The 22,150-nt window shown below is 35.1% G+C and overlaps 1 protein-coding gene across 1 annotated transcript; it reads right to left on the bottom strand.

Moving 5' to 3' along the window:
• Positions 1-484: 484 nt before the first annotated feature.
• On the bottom strand, positions 485-21,976 carry LOC124185564 (dynein beta chain, ciliary-like). Its single transcript, XM_046576440.1, has 66 exons — positions 21,845-21,976; positions 21,518-21,751; positions 21,317-21,424; positions 21,014-21,242; positions 20,776-20,928; positions 20,452-20,663; positions 20,098-20,331; positions 19,775-19,978; positions 19,419-19,610; positions 19,089-19,298; positions 18,694-18,968; positions 18,480-18,598; positions 17,985-18,302; positions 17,768-17,903; positions 17,392-17,613; positions 17,085-17,313; positions 16,818-16,913; positions 16,385-16,731; positions 16,147-16,303; positions 15,787-16,019; positions 15,423-15,712; positions 15,189-15,337; positions 14,814-15,059; positions 14,519-14,743; positions 14,220-14,421; positions 13,968-14,134; positions 13,400-13,812; positions 13,030-13,300; positions 12,599-12,861; positions 12,172-12,482; positions 11,836-11,951; positions 11,541-11,752; positions 11,251-11,454; positions 11,098-11,169; positions 10,759-10,974; positions 10,446-10,683; positions 10,137-10,329; positions 9,818-9,995; positions 9,562-9,690; positions 9,205-9,424; positions 8,922-9,083; positions 8,701-8,847; positions 8,450-8,611; positions 8,101-8,337; positions 7,745-7,966; positions 7,328-7,579; positions 7,110-7,236; positions 6,747-6,880; positions 6,429-6,666; positions 6,161-6,348; positions 5,762-5,931; positions 5,537-5,675; positions 5,395-5,476; positions 4,989-5,265; positions 4,567-4,842; positions 4,031-4,436; positions 3,600-3,916; positions 3,379-3,511; positions 2,892-3,173; positions 2,581-2,787; positions 2,135-2,468; positions 1,846-2,021; positions 1,623-1,733; positions 1,352-1,525; positions 971-1,119; positions 485-865 (listed from the first exon to the last, which is right to left on the bottom strand). Exons 1-66 carry the CDS (start codon positions 21,974-21,976, stop codon positions 571-573), a joined length of 13,752 nt encoding a protein of 4,583 aa, XP_046432396.1. The 3' UTR covers positions 485-570.
• Positions 21,977-22,150: the final 174 nt, after the last annotated feature.

A 22,150-nucleotide genomic window follows, 5' to 3' on the forward strand; every position in this document is an offset into this window, starting at 1 on the left:
GTGAAGAAGCATAATTGTCTTGATGGCTTTGACTACAAGAAAATATGTCACTGAACATCACTGTCATAACTATTATTACTGTGTTCTGCATTTCATGAACAAGAATTATGAAATTCTAAAGAAATTTCTTCCACTGATTCGTATGTTAGAGAAATTACGCAAATTGATACGGCTGAACACAGACACTGTTAGCAAATGTTTTATAATTATTCCAAAGATATAGCCGTTGAGGCAAACACCAGCAAGCTCTGAAAATCGCGGTATTTCAGGGTGCTTATTATAAGCGTATGTTATGTAATTCATCCGCAAATACTTACAATGTTTGATCGTTACATGAAGCATTACGTTGTAAGTGCGACGGGAATTTAATTCACTGCACTATCTTCAAATACGTGAGTGATTTATATGTCAGTTAAATTATGATGAAAGGATAAAACCAACTATAATGTACGTAGATAATCTAGTAAATTAGAATCAGGCATAGTTACTTGAAAAAAACTTTAATACGAATATGAGATCTAATAATATTCATGTACATATTACAATCGCAACCATTTTTTACTAGAAGTACTAAATTTGAAGCATTATAGCCACACCAGCCAGAGTCCATTTTGTAGGCTTATCTTTGCTCTTCAAATTAAACGTCCAAACGTACGTAGGACCGCGTCCTCTAGTTTTGTACACGGGACATTCATACATGTTTTTCAACTCTTGCTTGTCCTGTGTAATTGCTTTCAGAAAGAGAACTGGCATCTGTGGAAACAATTCCTTCAAGCGAGATTCTGCAATAGTGCCAAGAGCAGTATCCCATCGTGCTCCTTCCATGTAAAGACTGTTCACATACGCACCTTCCCGCGGAGGGGCTCTAAAAATTATAAATGAAGTCTATACTACAATTTTCAGAGAGATTATAATGTTTCATTCGCGGACTATGGATCAGCTTTATGGTACAATATTTGGCATAACTAACGTGAATTCTTCTTTCTGTTTCTTTGTTACTTCGCAATGCAGGCACATTTTATCAAGAGGCCATTCGTTCTTACGAGCCGTTTGTTGCATAATCGCAGTTAAAAATGATTGCGGATTGAAAAATCCGGCTAACCACACTGAAGATGGAAGCTATGAAGAAAAATTACATTATTGAGAAAACCCGACTAGTAATACAGTATCAACAAAGTCGTCAACGTTTCTGGAGTGCTCGATTGAAATAAAATAAAAAAAATGGAAACAAACTTATACTGTGTAATTGTAAAATTTTACTATCCGCAATCAAATACTAAATGTATCATCTCGAGTTCAGACGATCACTTTGGTATTCAATGCAAAGGCGTATGTAATTTATGCAATTTACGTTAAAATCAGCAGTCCAGTTTGCCAATTCCCCAACTCTGTTCATCATATCAGAAAACCAGTTTGTCAAACCCAGACTTGAAGGGTACGCACGCTTAGTCCAGCTTTGGGGAACTTGGTCCATAAAAAGGTCATTTTGCAAATTTTCCATGTCGCTATTGATTGTTAATTCACCCTGATCGATAGGTATAAAATTTCAATTAAGCAAGTAACATATTACAAAAATTATCAATCAATTATTCAATTATTGTAAAAGACCTATTTTTTATTACCTTCAAACCAAGCTCAAGCTCACGAAGGGATCTCCTGAGCTCTCCACAAAGTATATTCATCCGTTCACATTCTTGAAACGCTACAATAATGAACGGAGTACGATCTTCTACCTAAAATATTACTTCCAGATTAACTGCGCCATGTAAGCTCACATTTGCGGAATCACGTTTGCGTGTTTGACTCTGTTCTTACAAATCAGGCTTATTTCACATAAATACTTACCCTGCTCATTAGTTCAGGGATGTTGAACTCTTCGGGGAGTTTATCTAATAAATCTTCTATTATACCTCTGACTTTTTCTTCACGTGACAAACCTGGACCTGAAGCTTCACCTGTATCTCTTGGCTGCATCTCCAATACTGTTCTGAACAAGGTCTCTGAAGTTGTTGTCAGGAATCCTAAAAGAATAGCGCAATTTTTTAAACAAACTAGGAGACTAAGTCAGCTGAAAATCTGAAAAAGCAATATCGTATTTAAATCTCCGGGAGTAGCTAATTAAATCATGCCGGACCTATTTCTGCATTCGGATGTAAGCCATACAGAACTGGGCTCTCTGGAGGTAAATATTCATCCAAGTATTGATGATAGGTCTTGTAATCGGAATTGGGAGGCACTAAAAATCCTGGTGCCATATAAAGGTCTCCTTCTACCAATTCTGGCTGTAAATATTCAAGCAAATAGGTGCGGCACAATCTCCGATCCCAATCATCTGTGATATGACCACCGTACATGATTTCTCCAAAAAGATATCGAAGATCTTCCCAGGGTACTTTATTGTTATTTTCCAAATAATTCAGTAGGACTGAAACACTTATTGTGAGGTCGCCTACATTGAAAGGGTATGACTGTAACCGTACAAAATGAAAATTTATAGTAATTAGTCTCGTTAGGTGAAATTCCTCTCATATGTTAAATGATGAACATGTATTATTGCTTAACACAACATAATTGTATTACCCTATTCCATCCTTGGGGTCCAAACTTTCTTCGTTCTGCCACCACAGCATGGTAATAGCATAGTGCAAATAATATAGCTTTGAATTCACCTTCTTTGCTGCATGAGTCTAAGGTTTCCTGGTTGAAATTATCTAGTGCTTTGTGGATGTTAGCATGCATTCCTGTTGGAGGTTCGTTGGTAATTTTTATAGCTGACTCCAATATACCCTGAGATGTGCAAATGTATTCTAACGTGAGTAAAGTACGGTCGAAAGTTGAAATACTATTCAATCCTATTTTACGAGCCACGTAAAGTACATTTATATCCATACTTGTGGTATAATGCATTCGTGAGGATCAGCCGACGGTTCAGCACTAATATACAAGCGATAATCCGGATTCGGATCTTCTGATGCTTGTTCCATTTTTTTTTCCAAACTCGCTAACCAACTTTTAACCAAATGTACATTTTGCAGAATAACCCAATGACCATTCGAGGCAGCTATATCCATGGCCTCTTCTGCTACGGGTTCCTGACCTTGACCTAACGACACATTGTGGAAATTGCGACCATCGAAGGTAAATCCAAGTTTTCTTCCCAGCTTTTCAACATCCTACATAATTTCACTATGTGAAGTATCATTTTATAGATGACTATTACGAACTGTAATCCACCTCTTTGTACTATTTAACCACCATAACTAAAATATCTCTATTATTAATTTAGTGGCATTTTTTCGAGTAAATAACTGTGCCTATATTATAATGATTAAGATTCAATGCCTGATATCACGAAATTTTCAATATCTGTATGTATACCTTCAAAGGATCAACACCTGGTGAAAGAATAAAGAAAACTGGCGTGATTGCGCTGGTTTCTTCGTAAGACTGTTCAAATGGTAGAGCTCTGGATTCAACGAATTTTGGGCCAAGCTTTTCCTCAACAAAACACCTATTATAAAGAATGTATAATAAAAGAGTAAGAAAACGTCAAATACACACACGTCCTTGGACAACATCAAAGACTGAAACATTCTTGCCTTACTGCATAAGTCATTCTATCGATCCGCATGCATCTCATCATGCATAATCGTTGGAGAGCTGATTTGTTTTTCCACTCCTGTGGAAATTTCTCTCTTTCTGGAGTTTCAGATTCAATGAACTTTTTCCATCTCTTGGCTGCTCCTTCTATATCCTTATCAAGATTTCTAAAATCTTCCATGCCGCTCAAGAATTTTATTGCACCCCAGCTTGTGTTGTTTAAAAAATCTACTGGACTTGTTAAATTCGGAGTATATGGAAATCGTAGAAGAAAATCTAACTCAGCCTGCTGAATTTCTTTCATTTGAAGCAATATCTAAAGTCGTTGAAATAGAATGTGTAACATCTTGTACTTATTACTTGTCACGTACTACATCAATCATAAGACTGTTAAAATGCCTGTAATATGACAATGAACAGAATGACATACTTGTATGGTCATTTGGCAGAGGAATATCATTTTGTCACTTTCGAATAAGCCTCGACTGGTGTACATGAAGACCATATATGTAATACTATCTATGAGTAAAGCCACGCGTTTCATAAGCACATCACATGGCTCTGCGAATTTGATTGCATTCTGGAACACCACACTAAAGGCCTTTAGTGAAAACTGGTACAGCATGTTTATTTTGTTTAAATCATTTAGAATGAAGTATAAAAGACTGGCTCTAGATGCTGCGGGCCGATACCACTCGCGAGCTTCGTCGATCTTTACTGCAGTTATTTTCGCCTCTGAGACTTTTATTTCAATCTCTGCCGCAGTTTTCTTTGTTGTCTCCAAGTTAATTACAAGGGCTGTATCACTAAGTACATTTGGGCCTGCTGATGACAATCTAAAGTAAAAGTCCATAAGTATGTCAAGTTTAATTACAGTGATAAAATACGTAGCTGATGAAAGACGTTGATATTCAGTTTCTATTTCAAGGTTGAGATGTCAATTTTTTATGCGGTAAAAAGCATTACCTCCGCAATAAATCATCTTCTAGAGATTTCAACGTAATTTTGAATGTATTCTGTTGTTTTGTCAACTCAGCCTTTGTGCTTTCCAAATCTGGGCGTTCAACTTTAACAACGTCTCCTAGAAGTTGATCTTCTAATCCATCTCTGGTGACTGTAAAGTTAATCAGAGTAGTCTGTGCCTGCATTTCTGGTTTATAATGTGGATTTGCCAATTTTGTTTGCAGTATGAGACGAAATAGTGGACTATATTCCACTTCCTTGTCTCCAATCTTGATTGCTCTGAAACATTACAAAGTTACCAGACAAAGTCCATAAGGGTAGTTAGCGATATTACGATTGTATTTTATTGAATACGGTTCTATACCAGCCCCTCTTCACGTACAAAAGTTACATGTTTTTTTACCTAAGGCTAAACAGTCTCATACCTTCCCTTCCGAATAAGAACACGTCCTAATAATGGATCGAGTACAGCATCAACTGTTTCCATAATATTTTCTAACAATACAGTATGACCAGACGCAATTGCCCATTCAATGCGGTCCAAATAGTTTCTCTGTGTTAGTCTCAATACTTTCAAATCCTCCCCATATTTCGTTTTAATCCATTTCAATCCTTGTAGCTGTGGATCAATCATCAAAGGCCATCTCGACGAATTTGTAAGTATAGTTGCATTTTCTGATGACATTCGATCAGTTGGCAACCCTAAAAAAGAATGCGAGTCAAATTTTCCCAGAATCCAATAAAGAAGGGTATTTCAATATAAGTGTATTTGGAAGTGTTTGTCTAAAGATTGACACAAATGTGTATTCTGATAGAAGATATGGAAAATACCTTCATTATTCCATTCTGCAATTTGCGCATCATCGGTCAATAGAGAAAGTGGATCAAGATCTGGCGTTCGTGGTATCGTAGGCTACTCAATATATGAAACATTAATAAAAGTTCGTGTGTTAAATGCGATTATAGCCACTACCTCTAATGTATCCAAGAATGGCAGCCAATGAATATTGATGAGATCCAATCGATACTTCTTCGTGAAACAGCCTACATACGAAATGAAAGCCGTCACCAACAACACATTTCCTGGTATGGTTTTCCCAGAATTTTTCAAACTGCGTACATGATTCAGAATATACGTTTGAGTTTTAAAAATTTCAGAGAAGGTTTTTATTATCATTAATCTATTACAAATGCTCACAAGCTTACTGTCTCAGCCCAACGAATTTTCTCAGACGCCAAACCATTCACTAATCGATTGGCCAGATCGATCGTTAGCGAGGTTGCGTCAGCTTCATCTTGACATTTCTGCTTTTCACTTAAGGCTGTATTCATTTTTTCACTAAGAGCATCCAACATTTTTTGTAACTCCTAGAAAATTAGATATCATGGCAAATATATGAAATGAAAGATTAGAATAGAATGCGGCCAACAATAAGCTAAGCTAAAGAATGTAGTTAATATACGTGAAACTGAATTTCAAAACTAAAAGAACTAGGCCAAATAATAAGATTAGATTTCATCTTCATTTCACCTCTCATCTCTTGCAAGTTTACTCTACTAAACAAATGATTACTGCAACTCATAACAGAATACTAACGGCCAAGCGATTCCTCAACGCATTCAGTTTATCCATTGCAGCCTTAAGTTCAGCATTGGCTTGCGCAAGAGCAGCTCTCAACGGTTTGACGTTTTCATTTATATAATGAAAGACCATAATATTTTTTACCCAACTACATAAGCCAGCAGCTGCCTGAGATTTTGACGCAATAAAGTCAGGTTCAAAATCTGTAATATGAGTAAGACATCAATCACTGATTGTGAAATAAAGCTTTCACACAATCTTTTATTTTATCTATTGCATTTACCCTTATCATTTATGTAAGGCTGAATAGCTTTTACGACTTCAGGTTGAATATTTTCTTTATCGTAATTGCGTAAGTTTGATAAAAATGTATCAACTGCTCCCATCATAACTTTACAAGCTTTCCAGCTTCTGTCTTTGGGCACATTTCCTTTTGGAGAAAATAGGACAAGCACAGCCTGAGCAACATTTGCTACCGCGTCTGGCGGTGTGCCAAACGATTTTAACTCAGTTAAATTGCCCTAAAAATGTCATTAATAAAAATACTATTGTTTGTGAGAACATGTAATGCACCAATATACAAGTACTTGGCAAAGCATACCTTATTCAAAGTATCCAAAGCTGCTTCAGCCTGACGAATGGCTGGTTCTGCTCTAGCTAAATCTTCATCGCAGCGTTTCTGTTTTTCAGCAACTTTTATTTTTATTTCTGCAACATTTGCCTCTTCCTCGGTTGCTGTAACAGGATTTAACGTGAAATGATGTAACATTCATCTTAATGCAATACATGAAATGATCAAATAAAAATGTGTTGTCAAATAATCTATTATTGCCCCTGGAAATACTCATTAATCGTTCTACTTTACTACAAAACTAATGTATGCAAAAATATATTATACAAGTATCAGACTTTTTTGGCGCATATATATCAATTCATTTAATTCCATTATAAAATTTCTCATTACCAATAGCTTTTTCAACCTCGGCTTTCGTATTTTCCGCTCGTACTTCTGCCAAAATTTTATCAGCTATCTCATTTTTTTTCTTCAAGTCCACTTCTTGGACAGCCAATGTAAGTTTTAGTTCATCGGCCTATACCGATAAAAAAAATTCCAATATTTACTGTAAGTGCAATTTTACGTACACCATTTTATTACTCAACTTTGGCACAACTTATTCGTACCTGAATAGCACAACTAGCCAATTTGGTCAGACCGTTTTCCAAACGAACAATCATAGAATTTAGATCATACGTTTTTGAAGCTAATAACTTAGAGTACAAGGCAATTTGTTCAAGAAAAGATTTTGGCGTCGTATAGTTGTAGCGTTTTTCGTTTTGTAGATAAAGTTTCGAAGTTTCATTCACAATAGTATGTACAAATGACATAAATAGTGACACCGGTTTACGTAGATTCTGTGGAAGATCTTCGCATTCCTAGAAGATACATCAGTTTTTGGATATTTAATAACAAAGATGACTTTCTCAATTTAATCTATTTTAATTAATGTTATAATCAATCCTGTCGAAAACAAAAAAGTTAATAGATATTACTAATATCATTCAAGTTCTAATTATTTACAGAAATAAAGACGAGCATACTTGTAAAAATTTGTTGGACACTGATTCTAAAGCCTGTTGAGGCCAATCTTGGAACCAATTTATCGAAGTACAGTTGACAATAGCAGGAAATTGCCTGGCTCGTTGACGCAAAGTAGCTCCTACCGGGGAGAAGCAGAGAACACACTTCAGCTGCCTGCGAACTCGATTTATGAAGAATTTCCAACAATTTTCTCTTGTATCCATGACGCCAGATTGCCTGACCTAAATTATATGACAAAGTTGCATAGGACGAGCTCATGACGAAAAATGTCATGTTGTTTTACGAATTTGCTTATATGGCAATGTAAAGTAAGTCTCTATCTAGAATAAAATGATTTTTTAATGGTTACGCTGACCTCCCCTCGTATTCCATTTATTATATTATCTACTTCATCATCAGCAAATAAGTCAGATATTTCTCCTGAAGCCAGCATATCATTAACTACGACTAAAAATTTTTCTTGAGCAACTTGAGAATCTGTCATCAAAAATGTTATCCCGATATTCTTCAATCCCGCCTTGATATACAATACAGCTATGTCTGCTTTCAAGTCAGTCATGGAGTACCCTTTTCGAAGCTGCACTTGAAACACCTGTACGGCAATTTTCGTAAGTTGTTAAACAATCAAGTTAAATCTAGATGGAAATCTAGAATTATTATTAGTTAAATCATACAAAAGCTAAAGTAATATCATGCAAAGGTACCTCAAGACCCGAAATAAACGATGCTAGACGTGATAAAGACTGCTTTCCACTCCCCCCAACTCCAACTAACAATGCATTCCCTCGGGGGGCTTCTAATATCCGATTTATCCGACATACATGGTACATAGCATCTTCAAACATGACCAAATTCATAGCTGCTATCTAAATAGTAATGATCAGTCATTCAAGACTGAAGAAAGCATTAACTGCGACTGATATCAAACGAGATATACATGCAGAAAGGACCATACCAAATCATTGTAATTATCCAATGCATCATCTAATAACTTTGTAAGTTGTGACCATTCCTTTATAGGCATATACTTAGGATCTCCAATACCTTCCGCAAAATGACAGTAAATCACAGGCGGATTAAATATGGTTGATTCCTCCAATTCCTGCGATATAATACTCACATTCATTATAAGCATTGAACAGAGATGAGTATAAGACAATACACGTGTTCAGTTACCGGAATGTTTTTCCTGAGAGCTTCTGTGACTAAACTATCAAAAGACTTTTTATCTTCGAAATTAATTAGTTTGTCGCAGTAAACTCGAGTTGCTTCGTGAGTATACAATCTGAGTAAACCATTCGAGAATGGTACTGCATCACCGTTGGCAAATAAAATGCCCTAAAAATAAATACAAAAGATTTTCATGGAAGCTAGTGACCTGAAATAGTTCTTGATACTATAAAGCATATCACGGTCATACTAAACTATGAATCGTTATATTTTGGCTATCACACTATACCTGGAAAATATTGGATAAATCTCGTAAATTAAAAATGTAGTGAAACTTTATAGCTGTGGGAAGAAAGGTGGAAGACATTTTACTATGAAGATATAAAGCAGCTTCAATCAAATATTCTTCTACTTTGGCAATAGTCATATTGAACTTCTGTAGTGGGTTAGCAATATGCTGGGCTAAAATTTGACTATAGATCTGTCGCAGTGCATCTTGACCTGGAAAACTGTAAATAGAAATGACAGGCTTGTGCAGAAAAAAAATTGCTAACAATTCAATACAAGCAACAGTTACATCACTACCCGTTTGATTGCAATATAACGTAAATAAAATAAATATTTAATAACTTAAACTCAGACAGACCTGACAGCAAATACTGCGAAATGTCTTTGAAGTCTAGGATCTATAGTGAAACTACCAGCAGTTGGATTCATACATGACACATATTGAGTGTTATGAATATCTTTTAGTGTCAATTTTTCACGGTCGTACCTACAATGATAAATTTAGTACCTTTATTCAACTTTCATGTAATATTAAATACTAATAATACTACCTGTATGTACGTATTAAATTTAAGAAATCAAAATGTTATTTGGCACAGAAAATAATAATTTACCAATGAGAATAGTCCATGTGCTGACGTATCAATGTATGTGGTTGCACAGTACCATACGTGTCAACTTCTGGCATATTCATATCATCAACAAAGTATACCAAAAGTTTAGTACCCGGAGGGCCATAATTACGGCCAGTTTTTTTCTCCAACGGCTTTTCTAATATCCTCTGCAACATTTCTAAAAATTCCAGAATTATCTACATGTATGAAGTAGATATTTATATAAGTAAGAGCGGAAAGGTGGTTGTCCGCAGATTGATACTCGGTTAGTTGATATTTGCAAATATTATTTACACTAATTATTGAGTACTATAGCTACCTGATGTTGTATAGAAATTGAAAGGAACATTAGCAATATTGTAATTATCAGGCAATGTGGCTAATTTTTCGGCGACGATCACACTTTTGCCAGAACCTGCACCGCCTACCAACATTACCGGCACTCGCTGCTTCATTAGCATGTCCATGAAAAACCGTAATCGAGCCGTCTCTCCCGTTGGAACTAATGTAGACTATAATATTGAATGATACATAGTAAGAATTCAATACTCACTGACAAAACATGGATCTCGAATGTATCACATTATACAGTATACTCATAGATGAAAAGAAACAAATATATTCATACCTGTAATGGCAAATCCATGTCAAGTTCAAATTGGCCGACTTTTTCACTCCAAGGTAAAAATTTCTTAGTTTCCGTATCTATAAAATAACTGAAAACAGTTCCACCTGACGGAAATTTGACTGCTTTGAATTCATTGAGCCACCATTTATTAAATTCATTTCTCCAATCAATTAATTGATCCTGAAACATTGCTGAGCCGAAAGCCCAGATGCAGGCAAAAGCGAAATATATTTCATACCTGTTCAATAAAGGTAATTACATTATATATAGGTGGGCTATATTGTTAGACTTTACGTAACTCGGTACAGCTTACCATTCCTTAGGGCAATCTGGAGGAACATTTTCTTTCACAAGTAAGCAATCAAGTAAAGTACATAACATTTGCAAGTGACATATTTCCGGTATTGGAGTAATTTTTTTGAGTTTCATTTTGGTGACCTCTAGCAAAGGCGGAATATATTTATCAAAAAGTATCACTAAATTCGCTCTCTCCGAGTTGTCTCGCGTTTCTATCCAACTCGTGACATAGCTGGATAAGGCGAGTTAAGTATATGATTATGAGAAATTTGCTGATTACTTATAACACAATTGTGTTATAATGGTTGTGTAAGTTGAATTTCAATGATGTCACATGCTAATCAAGTTTACTTACGGATTCCATCCCAAATCTTGAGGGTTTATGTATAAAATTCCAGCTCTGGACACTGTGGCAGGTGTGGCTGTCCTGTAAGTGATACAGAGTGTTTATAAAAGAATCTAAATCATATTCTCAGGACCCCAGTTTACTAAGCATTTGAAATGTTACCTCAAGTTTGAAATTTCAAATAGAAGTCTCATGTGTTTAGTCAATGTAATTCGTTCATTACTAGCCAGTGTCAAAACTTTATTATCATCCATAACAGTGTTCAGCGACTCTATCCACATAGGATCTATATCTCCGTCAAATACAATCCATTTTGGACCATCGCCAGGCATATTAGCTTGATCACGCATAAGAACTGAAAACAACCTACCATGGAAAATTGTAATGAAGAAGTTTTAATAAATAAGAAAATATAAGGTAATAATAAAGAATGGCAGATCTGGAGTTCCTACCCATCTTTCCATTCTCTGGTCGCTGGATTAATAATTCCAAAGAGTTCATCGTTAGTAACAGCCTTTGGATTCAAGTCGTTGTAGTATGGTTTACGTTTTTGATTGAAATACGTTCTATTCAGTGTCTTCCAAACTTGAGTTTTTCCTGTACCAGCGAATCCTATGATGAATACTGAATGACGCACGTTGAATAACTCCTCCAACTGGACAACCTAAAAAATAAATTTATGTTGTCGGTTCTAACTATGATACATGGCTCAAATATATCGATATTTCAATTGCTAATGGATAATACCTTCAGGACAAAACCATCCTCTGGTTGCATTTTTAAATCCAGAGCTGCGGTTTTAACCCCTTTTTCAAAATCAGGATCTCTTTTACGTGGGACATCTAGCGCCGGAAATAAATCACCTGCAAGTGTTTCAAAGATTATTAATGAAATGAGTTAACCATCACAACTGCAGCAATTGAGTCTATTAGAAACCTTTCATTTTGTTTTTTTTTTTTACATATCTACAGTTGAACGACTATCAAATGCAGTGATATATTTTGCAATATAAGGAATAACGATGGCATTTGTAACAAACTACTCATTCGAAGTTCTCATACAGTTCTCGAGTGCTGTACTCACCAATGAGGCCCATAAATACGGGCACATCGTCAGTTACAATTTTTGGAGTATTAAAATCACGAAGTGCTCTCATCAATACTTGATCTTCAGGCATGAGTCTGTCTCCACGCTTCAACTTTCCAGCTACAACTAAGACTGACTTAATAGCACGCAATCCCCAATCATAGTGATCCTGCTTGGATAATAACTCTCGACACAAAGTATATAGCGTTATAAATTTTCGTGCCAAGAGTCGAGACTCCTGAAATCCTTCAGCTACCAGCATAATTTCACAAATAAGTTCGAAATCAGGGACCACCATAGCACAAGGCCTATCAAACAAAACGAAGATATTCCCTTTTTATTTTTCAAGTGAAAAAAGATAAATTTATCAGCAATACTAAGAAGTAAAGCAAACTGTTGCAAAGGTATTAGCTGATCGTCTCACCTGAATAATGTCTTAAGATTTTCGGGCAATTCTGTCCTACCAGCATAGCCAGGATTCATGGTGATGAACATACCCACAGTGTCAATTAGATTCAGCTCTTCACCAAAAAATAAGAACTTTTTCTTTCTATTTTTTATGCCATCTAAGACCGATTTTACTTGAACGGCCACTACAGATAACACTTCCACAGAAATTCTGTTAAACTCATCAAAACATCCCCAGGCACCAGTTTGTGCAAGCCCTTTGTAGATACTACCGCATGACTGAAAGAATACACATGCATGCAATCCAAAATATCCTAACAATACGACAGAATTCTGAGGGATAACGACTGTGAACAATCTTAGTATAATACTCTTTACGAATATTTTCTGGGGCATAATTAGGTATTTTTATAGTCTAATGATCTGTATCCCTTTATTGGCAGCTACCTTGTAATCCATTTGTTCCGAGCAATTGAAAACATACACCATTTGACCCAAGGCGCGACCCAAGTCTTTTGTTGTTTCAGTTTTTCCTGTTCCTGCTGGACCAGCAGGTGCTCCTCCCATTATCAAATGAAGAGATTGTGTCAGTGTTATGTAACACCTATCTGTGAGGGGCGTAATAACAAGGCGTGGGACATTTCCCAAATATTCATACCCGTATTGAAAGCATGCATCACAAATGTTAGCGAAACAATCTCCTAACTTATCGTCCCACCTGTTGTGAGTACAAAGTACGATTTGACATTTCATTACATCATATTTTATGGTAGGTGCCATTCAAAACTCAATAATTCAGGCTGAAATTATATCACACCTGTGCCGCAGCTGAGATTGCCATTGAAAGCTATACGAACTTTCTGCCTTCATTGAAATCAACTTAGCAACAACATCACGTGCGTGGACATCTATCGTACAGATAGTCATGATCTTTTGCCGATCGTTTTCACTTAAATCACCACAAAGAATTGAAATTAATAAGCTCAATTGAGTAACTTGTTTTTTTTGATAATCCTTCAAGGAGTTTTCAAATCCCTCTTCTAGTCTGGCAAAAGCCATATTCACTTCCGTTGTCCACCAAATTTGAGTACCACAAAGAGCAGGTTGTGCTTCGTAGTCAAAGATCCAACTTTCACGTGGCTTTTCATCGTAAGAAACCACAGCTCGACTGAAGTGAAAACGCACACTCTTTCTCATAGCGTCTGTTACTCGATTCAACCAGACTTCCACCTAATACATGTATTTGTATTTAAATAGGCATTTTGACTGTTTCAAATCTGACCTTTGACGACACCAATAGAGATTATGTAAGTAGACGACGACCCATAGCTTTTGAAATATGAAAGAACGCTGATTGTGTAATGTAATTGATATCATTAGTTAACCTTGCCATTACAATCACATGTTCCGTACATTTCCATGAATTCTCCGTCTTTGGCCCACATACCATTTGCAATCTTGCTGGATTTATCACTGTCAGTTTTCCACCTTAATTTTGCGACCGAGTCGTATAATTTTGTCAAGTGCTTACATACCAGCTCAGGATTATTTCCTGAATTATTATTGACAATTTAAATTCATCAGGGAATACGATTTGGCTAATTTATAAGGAAAAGTAAGAATGCAGAAAATTTCACCGTTACTGAGAATATCTAAAAGATCAGCCGGCGAAACAAAGTAAAACCTTGGATAAGCCAATCTCTTAGTTTCCAAGTAATTGGCCAGAGCTTTTTCACATAAATTCAATTGCTTCTCTATTTCTTCTAGGCGATCTAGAAGCTTCGGTTTATTAGTCGCTCGGACTATGTTCATCGTCGATAAAGTTTCTTTCAATAATTCCTAATCATCAAAAAATAGTTTGTACAATAATGACCTTTATAATTTTAGAGAGCAATGGAATTTTTATTTTTAAACTAAAAGTGGATGGAGTAAGTACTTTAAAATCTCGATCGATTTTTTCAAAACGTTTCGAATCTTCAGGCAGTTGATTACGAATATCTTCAGATCCAATGAAAATGCTTTCTAAATGCATCCATGCACGTTGGACTTCAAACCAAATATTAATCACTGCATCTGCGTTGCTTAATTTTTGTTGCCAATCACTAACTTCGTCTAGAAAATATCCCACATATTTAGATCCAAGCATATTTTGGAGTTGCACCTAAAAAAATAATACAACTGGATTTTAAAGTTCTCAAAAATGTATACAGGATACAAAAATAATGAATTACCTGATTATCTTCAAGTATAACGATAGTGTCTTCACTGATCTTCAGAACATTAAGTTTGGTTCTCTCATGTATTTCCTTCTCAAATTCAAGGCCAGCCCATGTATTATGCAATTCTTTCAATGTTTTCTCCATAGCCATTTCCTTAACTGCTTTATCAACAACATTTTTAACTTCTTCTTCATATTTATGGAGTTCTAGTTTCAATAGATCATCTAGAGTCGTTTTATCATCCATTGTAAATCGTACCTATTACATATATTCGAAGCACAAAATAGATAAGTAGAGTTCGCTATCTCGTACATTTATAGATTGAAATATACAATAATTCCAATATTCAAATTCAACTCAACAATGTGAAGAAATATATTGAGTCACCTTAGTTTCAGCCATAAGTTCTTGCCAATGTCTATCTCTTATTGCTGGATTTTGGAGCTCTGAAACCGCTCTCAATGACGACATCATGTTCCTAATCGATGCTTCTATCAGTGAGTACAGTTCCCAAGCCCTTATGTCCTTATCCAACACTGTAATATTCAGAGTAATAGTAATGCATAGTGTGTTCTTTTTATACCCATAAATTCCGCAATAAGTCGAACTAAATAAACGTACATCTCAACTCTTTTGTAAGTTTTTTACACTCTTGATCCATCGCTTCAACATCAATCTTTTTCCAAACAGTCGTTTTCCATTCGTCTAAGCTTGTTCTGATAATGAATATGTAATCCCATATGCACTTTAGCATTTTCAGTTCTTTTCTAGCCAATTTGATATGCTTAAAGTCAGGAACTTGTTGTTCAAATATGATTGACGTTTCCGTTAGAGTTTTTAATTCATTTTCCAAAATCATAATTTCTTCATTTATGGTATTCAACTTCTCATATACATCCTGACAAGAGAAGCTGAAAAAATATCAGGGTTACATTTCTATTCATTACATGTATAAGACGAATAATCAGATTCGTTAACAAGTTACCCAAATATTTCCTTATTGTGAAAGTTATTCAAATATCTCTGCTGCCTGAAGTCAAAGTAGCTCATACGTTTTTTTAAAAGGTCTATTTGGTGAGCCAAAAGTGGTGACACTACTTGTTTCACTTGCGTAGATAGTTTCTTAATTGTTGCCCATAATTCAGGCAATTCTACGAGCGCGTGATACGTAGTATCGTTAAACTCAACATCGTACAGTTTCAAAAGATCAATAGTTTCCTATTAAATTGAATATCAAGACAGAATTAAATACATTTTCAAAACTAATACTGGCCATCGTAGAAAAACTACAAATTTAACATATGTTGTGTAATAACATATATCCGCTAACTAGTAAATGTAATACCTTGCAAGGAACAAACATATCGTCGATCTCATACTGCCGTTCCCTTACTTCTTTCAAGTAATAAATAGTTTGTAGCAGGTCGTCATAATCATCTTCTAAGACTGGTTGAGTAAATCTGGTATAGGCTGCATTTAGGAATTCCGATAAACCTAACAAACTTGTAGTAGGAATCAATAAGAATAGTTAGCAAAATTTGATGACATCCTTATGATTATCATCAAAGTGTCTCTCAACTCACTCATTGTTTACTCGATTCACCAAGTATATCTTAAACAAGTTGGCCCACTTGCAAATAGTGTTAAGTAGGGCTTGCTTGAAGGGCTTCACATCAACTCGAAACCAGCGGTAGAATACTTTTTCATTTGTAATTTGATCACATACTTTATAAAGATTCATAAAGTAGTCTATTTCCCTCTTAAAGTCACTTAGTTCTGGCTTTTTTTCCTTGATAAATTCAGATAAATTTTCAGGTGCTTGCATAACTAGTGCCTTTTCTTCTTCAGTAAGATTTCGAGAAAAACGCAGAAATAAGTCCAAATATTCTTGACGGTCGTCCATCCACAGCCAATAATATTGTTCAAATTCCTAATAAATATTATATTACTTAAAGCCTATAGGAGCAGTAACATCAACAAATTACATTGGTTCGAAACATGTGACAAGACTCTTACCACTGTGTACTCCATAGCTTGTGCAAGTGCCAATTTCACTCGATTACATGTTTCCTCCAACATAAATATTATACCTTCTTCTTCTGCCATATCGAACTGGAAATTGATAAAATATTATAATAGAATAAGTAACGCTTGAAACCTCAATAATATTCCATATACTAATGTTGCAAACTAGATGTTGATGGAAACGATATAGAATCAAAAATATGTAACCAGACAGCACAACCATGATTCTTCAAATGGAATTAGCGAAATATAATGTACCCCATAATGCTCACGCTCCTCAGCTTTTTGAGAATCAATACGTGGTATCAGTGTCCCCATTTTCATCATATCGAACATTAATTCTTCATAGAAGACGTAAAAACCTTTTGGATTTTCAAGTTCAAGAGGTGGTTGAAAATTAATGTCGGGAACTTGTAACTGAAGTTGCACTTCAAACAGAGGCCAGATATTTGCCTCAGGATCCGTCTCATCAAGTATGTAACATATGCTGAAATTGTTATGCACAGTTACATAAGACAATTACATTGAATAGATTTTATTACTGCAAGCTAGTAAATGCCTATACCTTGTAGAGACAGCCTGTATTAGCCCCTTAGATACTAAGTCATCGATATACGTAACATATGGCGCCCATTTCTCTTGATCCTCATCACTGAGTGCAGCACGTTTCGCTATTGCGTCTTCTTTTTTTTGATCTTCCGAGAGAGGTGGTTCAGAATCTCCATCTTTGTCCCTTTTCTTGTCGTCTCCTTTCCCAGCAATTTGTTCAGCACTTCTTTCAGTGGCGCTTGAATTTTTAAATTTATTCTCAAGTGAGGAAGTTAATAATATCAAATTTTTAGATGTCTTTTAGAACACATTTCAGTTATTTTTTCCTTTTGAATACAAAACAGTATAAATTTGATATCCACAAACCACTTAGTGTATTTTTATAAACTTACCCTGATTTGACAATACTTTTTCGCGACTTTTCTCTACCTGGAACTCCTTCGGTTCCTTCAGCTCCTTCACCGTCTATTACACTCTCACCTTCAGGTACTCCATCAGGTCCATTTTCTTGTTTACCGTCAGCTTTAACTGTAATATAATCACCGCTTTGACATCTGATCTTTATGTGTACATAATGAAAGATATATCGATATTGCATAGTATCAATACCTTGTTCGAGTTCAGAATCGTCTCTAGCATATTCAGACTCAGGTAAAAGATCAAAAAATAAACAGTAATTCTCATCTAATACACGATCAATTTCTGCAGCAGCAGCTGCTATGTCTGCAAATCGTTTTTCAAAGCGTTCTTCTCTTTCCCCTAATGCAAGTAAGTTTTCATCTTTCAGATCCTTGCGATCTAAAACTGGCATCATCGCCCAGGAGTAAATCAGTTTCTTAAGTTTTGCAACATTCTCTTGAGCTCGAAATACACGAGTATGCAATTTTTTCACAAAATAAAGAAGCGTTTCAATATACTCTGGGACCTCTAAAAAGATAAATGATATAATATGATAATTTTGTACAAAAAATAATTAAAATGCATAGTTCTAGATTATGTACGTTACACTCGTTACAATAAAAGATGCAGAGATTATTCTCACAAAATTGTTGTTATCTAAGACAGGATATGTAATAGAATATAATTTGAGTGTTTCATTTATACCAGGAGAATTCCAGTTGTAGTTCTGTTGACCTTTGTCTATTAATGCATCAATATTGTCAATTTCTTCTTTTAATAAATCAAACTCCACAGGGCTACTAAAACTTCTTATTCTATTATACCTGTATGAATAATAGCCACAGAGATGAGTAATAAAAAGTGCATACATATTATGATAATTATAAATATAATGAGTATATTGAATGCATGTACTAACCAATTTATAATAAGATTCAAGTTGTAATTGCTCTGAAAGAAATACTGAGTTCTGGAGAATAAATCCATGGCTTCAGCTGGCAGATCTGCCCTTTGCATGATTGTCATATAACGAGTCTCTCGTAGGACTGCTACTAATTCCATAGAAAAATTCAACTCCAACAATTTATCCTCTAGAATAGTGAGCAGAGTTTTAGCCAAGTTTATCATACAAGTTTCTGGAACTGTTGTTGCCCATTCCTCAAATATCGCTTGATCTGCAGCGTCCAGTAAAGCCTTGCAAAATCCAATTACTCATTATTCGTCGTTTGAATACCTACTCTATTGCACATTATTTTTACTATATTATGGTTCGATCGAAATTATAATATACAGACATAATATGCTCAATCTTACCTCCAATTCTTCGTGTTTATTTTTAAGCTCACGAGCACTTTGACTAGCTAATAATGGATGGTCAATAAGTGTTGTGCATTCTATTGGATATTCAATTCTATGTTTAAGTTTCAATAGACAGCACAAAGCTCCAGCAACTGGAGGAAAGTATTGATCAACATACATGTAACCAGTTATTTTTCGTCTTCCAAAGTTTTCATCAAATAATACCTATAAATATGATATGATATAATTGGCATGAACATCAGAAAAACAATACCCTTTCTGAGGGAGACTCAATGATATGCAAATAATGAAATTTGTGGAAAAAAATTAATTTTCAATACTCACCTTAACAGTGTCCATATGCACATGTATTTCTGAGAATAGTCTTTCGTAATTGGGCCACAATTGCGAAAGAATAATGGGTCTTAGAGCAACAGGTCCCATAATCCAAACCAATTTGAACATGCTTTCAACGTTGTGACATTCAAGAAATGCTTGGTCAAACACGCTAGCCAATCTTCTGTCAAATTCTTCTACCTTGAAGAAAGAAAAAAACACATTATATCTTGGCTTAATTCAGATTTTTTCTACCAGGTATTCTCTGAAAATATTTACTGTGTTAACATTAAGAGTCTAATATTCAAAGTCATTGTCAATATTCATCATTAAAACACTAAAAACTCATTATAACTTGCAAATACCTTTTTTAAAAAAATTTTCATATCTCCAGTGAAGCCAGTATCTTCCGGTATCAAAATCTCATACTGCACACCAGAAAATTCACTGTGGATCTTCATAAATTCTTCGTATACGTCATAAGCACTTGCACACAATACTTTCCCCTTTAGTCCGGAAATCTCTATTCTTTCCAACTTTGAATATTCTTGAGAAATTTCAAACAACACCTAGTTATATAAACATGATTTAATTGTATAATCATTTCAGCATAAATCTCATCATTTATACGACAGATGTGTAAGTTCTTGTATTTTGGTAATTTTTTAAATTCCAGACTGTGAGATACCTTGATTTCTTTCAATCGTTCACAGAAAGCAAATAATCTTCTGAAAACAAGCTTCTGATGAAACGTCCACAAAATTGGTTCTGCTGGTGGTTTAAAATAACTTTCTACCTTCTCACGAAAACTTTCAAACGTTTCTACGTAATTCCCGATTATTGCAATCGTTCGCACTATTTTTTTCAAATTGTCATCTATGTCACCTTGAAAAAGTGACGTAGGATCTAATGATCGACTAGCCTGTGAATGCGTTGATTATAAACCACGATTATGAATATCAATTCTCAATTGTTTCCAAACAATTATAATTATTGCTATTCAGGATGACATGTAAATATTTCAGAAACGCTATCGACTTACCGTAGCTATTAACAGATTTGAAACTTCACTCAACAATGTAATGATCCGAGTTGTGGTACAATAATATCTTGAGTTAGCCCAAGTTAGACAAATGCAATGCAACATAGGTTTTATTTTTGGTTCTATATCGTTAAAGTCCATGCTTTCAATTTGATCAAAGTAAGACTGCAGTGGCTTGAGATATAAACAAACATCACGGGCTTCTATTACAGCTACAAATCAGAATTAAGCGATGTTAATATAGGATTATTTGAAAATAAATGAATAATGTAGTATCTTTTAAACTGTCATTCTTTTCAGTATTTCTGAAGACCAAAATCATACCAGCGACCACATTTTTAAACAGCGTTTTGAAGCATGGCAAATAAGGACTCTCGGTTAATTCCAATAAGGACACCATCTTTTTCACCCGAGGGTCCCGCATTTGATCATAGATAGATTCTATATTTTTTAGTCTCAAGCTCCAGAAGTCAATTTCTATACAGAAAAATTAAGATTAGGTTAAAATAGATCATTAAAATATGGTATCAAGTCATGAAACATTAGTGCATTAGTATTTTACCAGCATTGGGCAGGGGGTGATTATTATTATTGAATGCGAGAGTACTCTCCTCGCTGAGAATGTCATTAATTTGCGTAGCCCATTTGATAACTATGCCTTCGATATCACTTTTCAATTGTAAATCGACCTGTTCTCCGGCAGTTTGCTGCACTAGCCATTCTGCTTCAAAGATTCGTTCTACTCCCATTGGCATTGGTAAGAGCGTTTGCCCTGTCATTTTTCCACGAGCCTATATTATTCACCATAGATGTATACAAAAATTATTTCAACGTGAAGAGCAATTAATATACACATCACGAATACCTGGCAGATTAAACTTCGAAGATTGTACACGTGTTTCTTTACATCTTCACCGACTATAGCCGGCCATCCAACGTGGTTATTCGGATTTGATAATATTGGAACATATACCTATTCAGAATATGTTTTATTTTACTTTGCAGCAGCTGATCAATTACGGAATTGAAAAACCGTCAAGATATCAGAAGAACTGTAATATCCTACCTCCTCAACTAACACAGCCAGTTCTTCGATAGGCTTGGGTGCCATATCACCAATAATAAGCTCGTCTCTATAGTTCTTTTCAGTAATTTTTATTGGATTCCTCTTGATAAAATACGAGGACTTCACTTTACTTCCTGGTTGGATACCAAGAAATGGTATCAAAACACCAGAGGTTGCAACTTGCATTATTAAAATCTTTTCAGTTGTAGTGTTAAAAAACCTTAGAACAAGTTCCTGGAAAGAAATAAAAAAGCAATTAACAAAACTCTGAATTAAGATGCATGAAAATTCCACTGATTCTATTATGTAAAAACACCATAAACTTACTTTGAGGTCTTCATTTGCTACCATTTTACCCCATTTATCTTGTTTCACTTTACTAGATCGGATCAAATATTGTAATAAAAATTCTAGCCGGTCATCTTCTTCCTTCCTTTCCTCATCTTTCTTGTCCCCCATACTTTGATTATTTAATTTTTATAATTGACCATCTATTATGAAAATATACTATTTATTTAATAGCATATTGTAAATTGAGGTGACATCACCATTGAACAATTGCACTGCTATGATCTTATTATGTTTCATTATACCTATTCATCGTGGAAGGATTTACATATTGCACATAATGTA

The sequence above is a fragment of the Neodiprion fabricii genome, chromosome 6 (genome assembly GCF_021155785.1).
Source record: "Neodiprion fabricii isolate iyNeoFabr1 chromosome 6, iyNeoFabr1.1, whole genome shotgun sequence".
In the NCBI taxonomy this organism is placed as follows: Eukaryota; Metazoa; Arthropoda; class Insecta; order Hymenoptera; family Diprionidae; genus Neodiprion; species Neodiprion fabricii.

Coding starts and splice junctions, on each gene's coding strand:
- LOC124185564 (XM_046576440.1), bottom strand. CDS start 21,976: ATGGGGGACAAGAAAGATGAGGAAAGGAAGGAAGAAGATGACCGGCTA. Junction 15,713..15,786: donor CACAATAAGGAAATATTTGG/GTAACTTGTTAA, acceptor ATATTTTTTCAG/CTTCTCTTGTCAGGATGTAT. Junction 13,813..13,967: donor CATGTGATTGTAATGGCAAG/GTTAACTAATGA, acceptor TACATGTATTAG/GTGGAAGTCTGGTTGAATCG.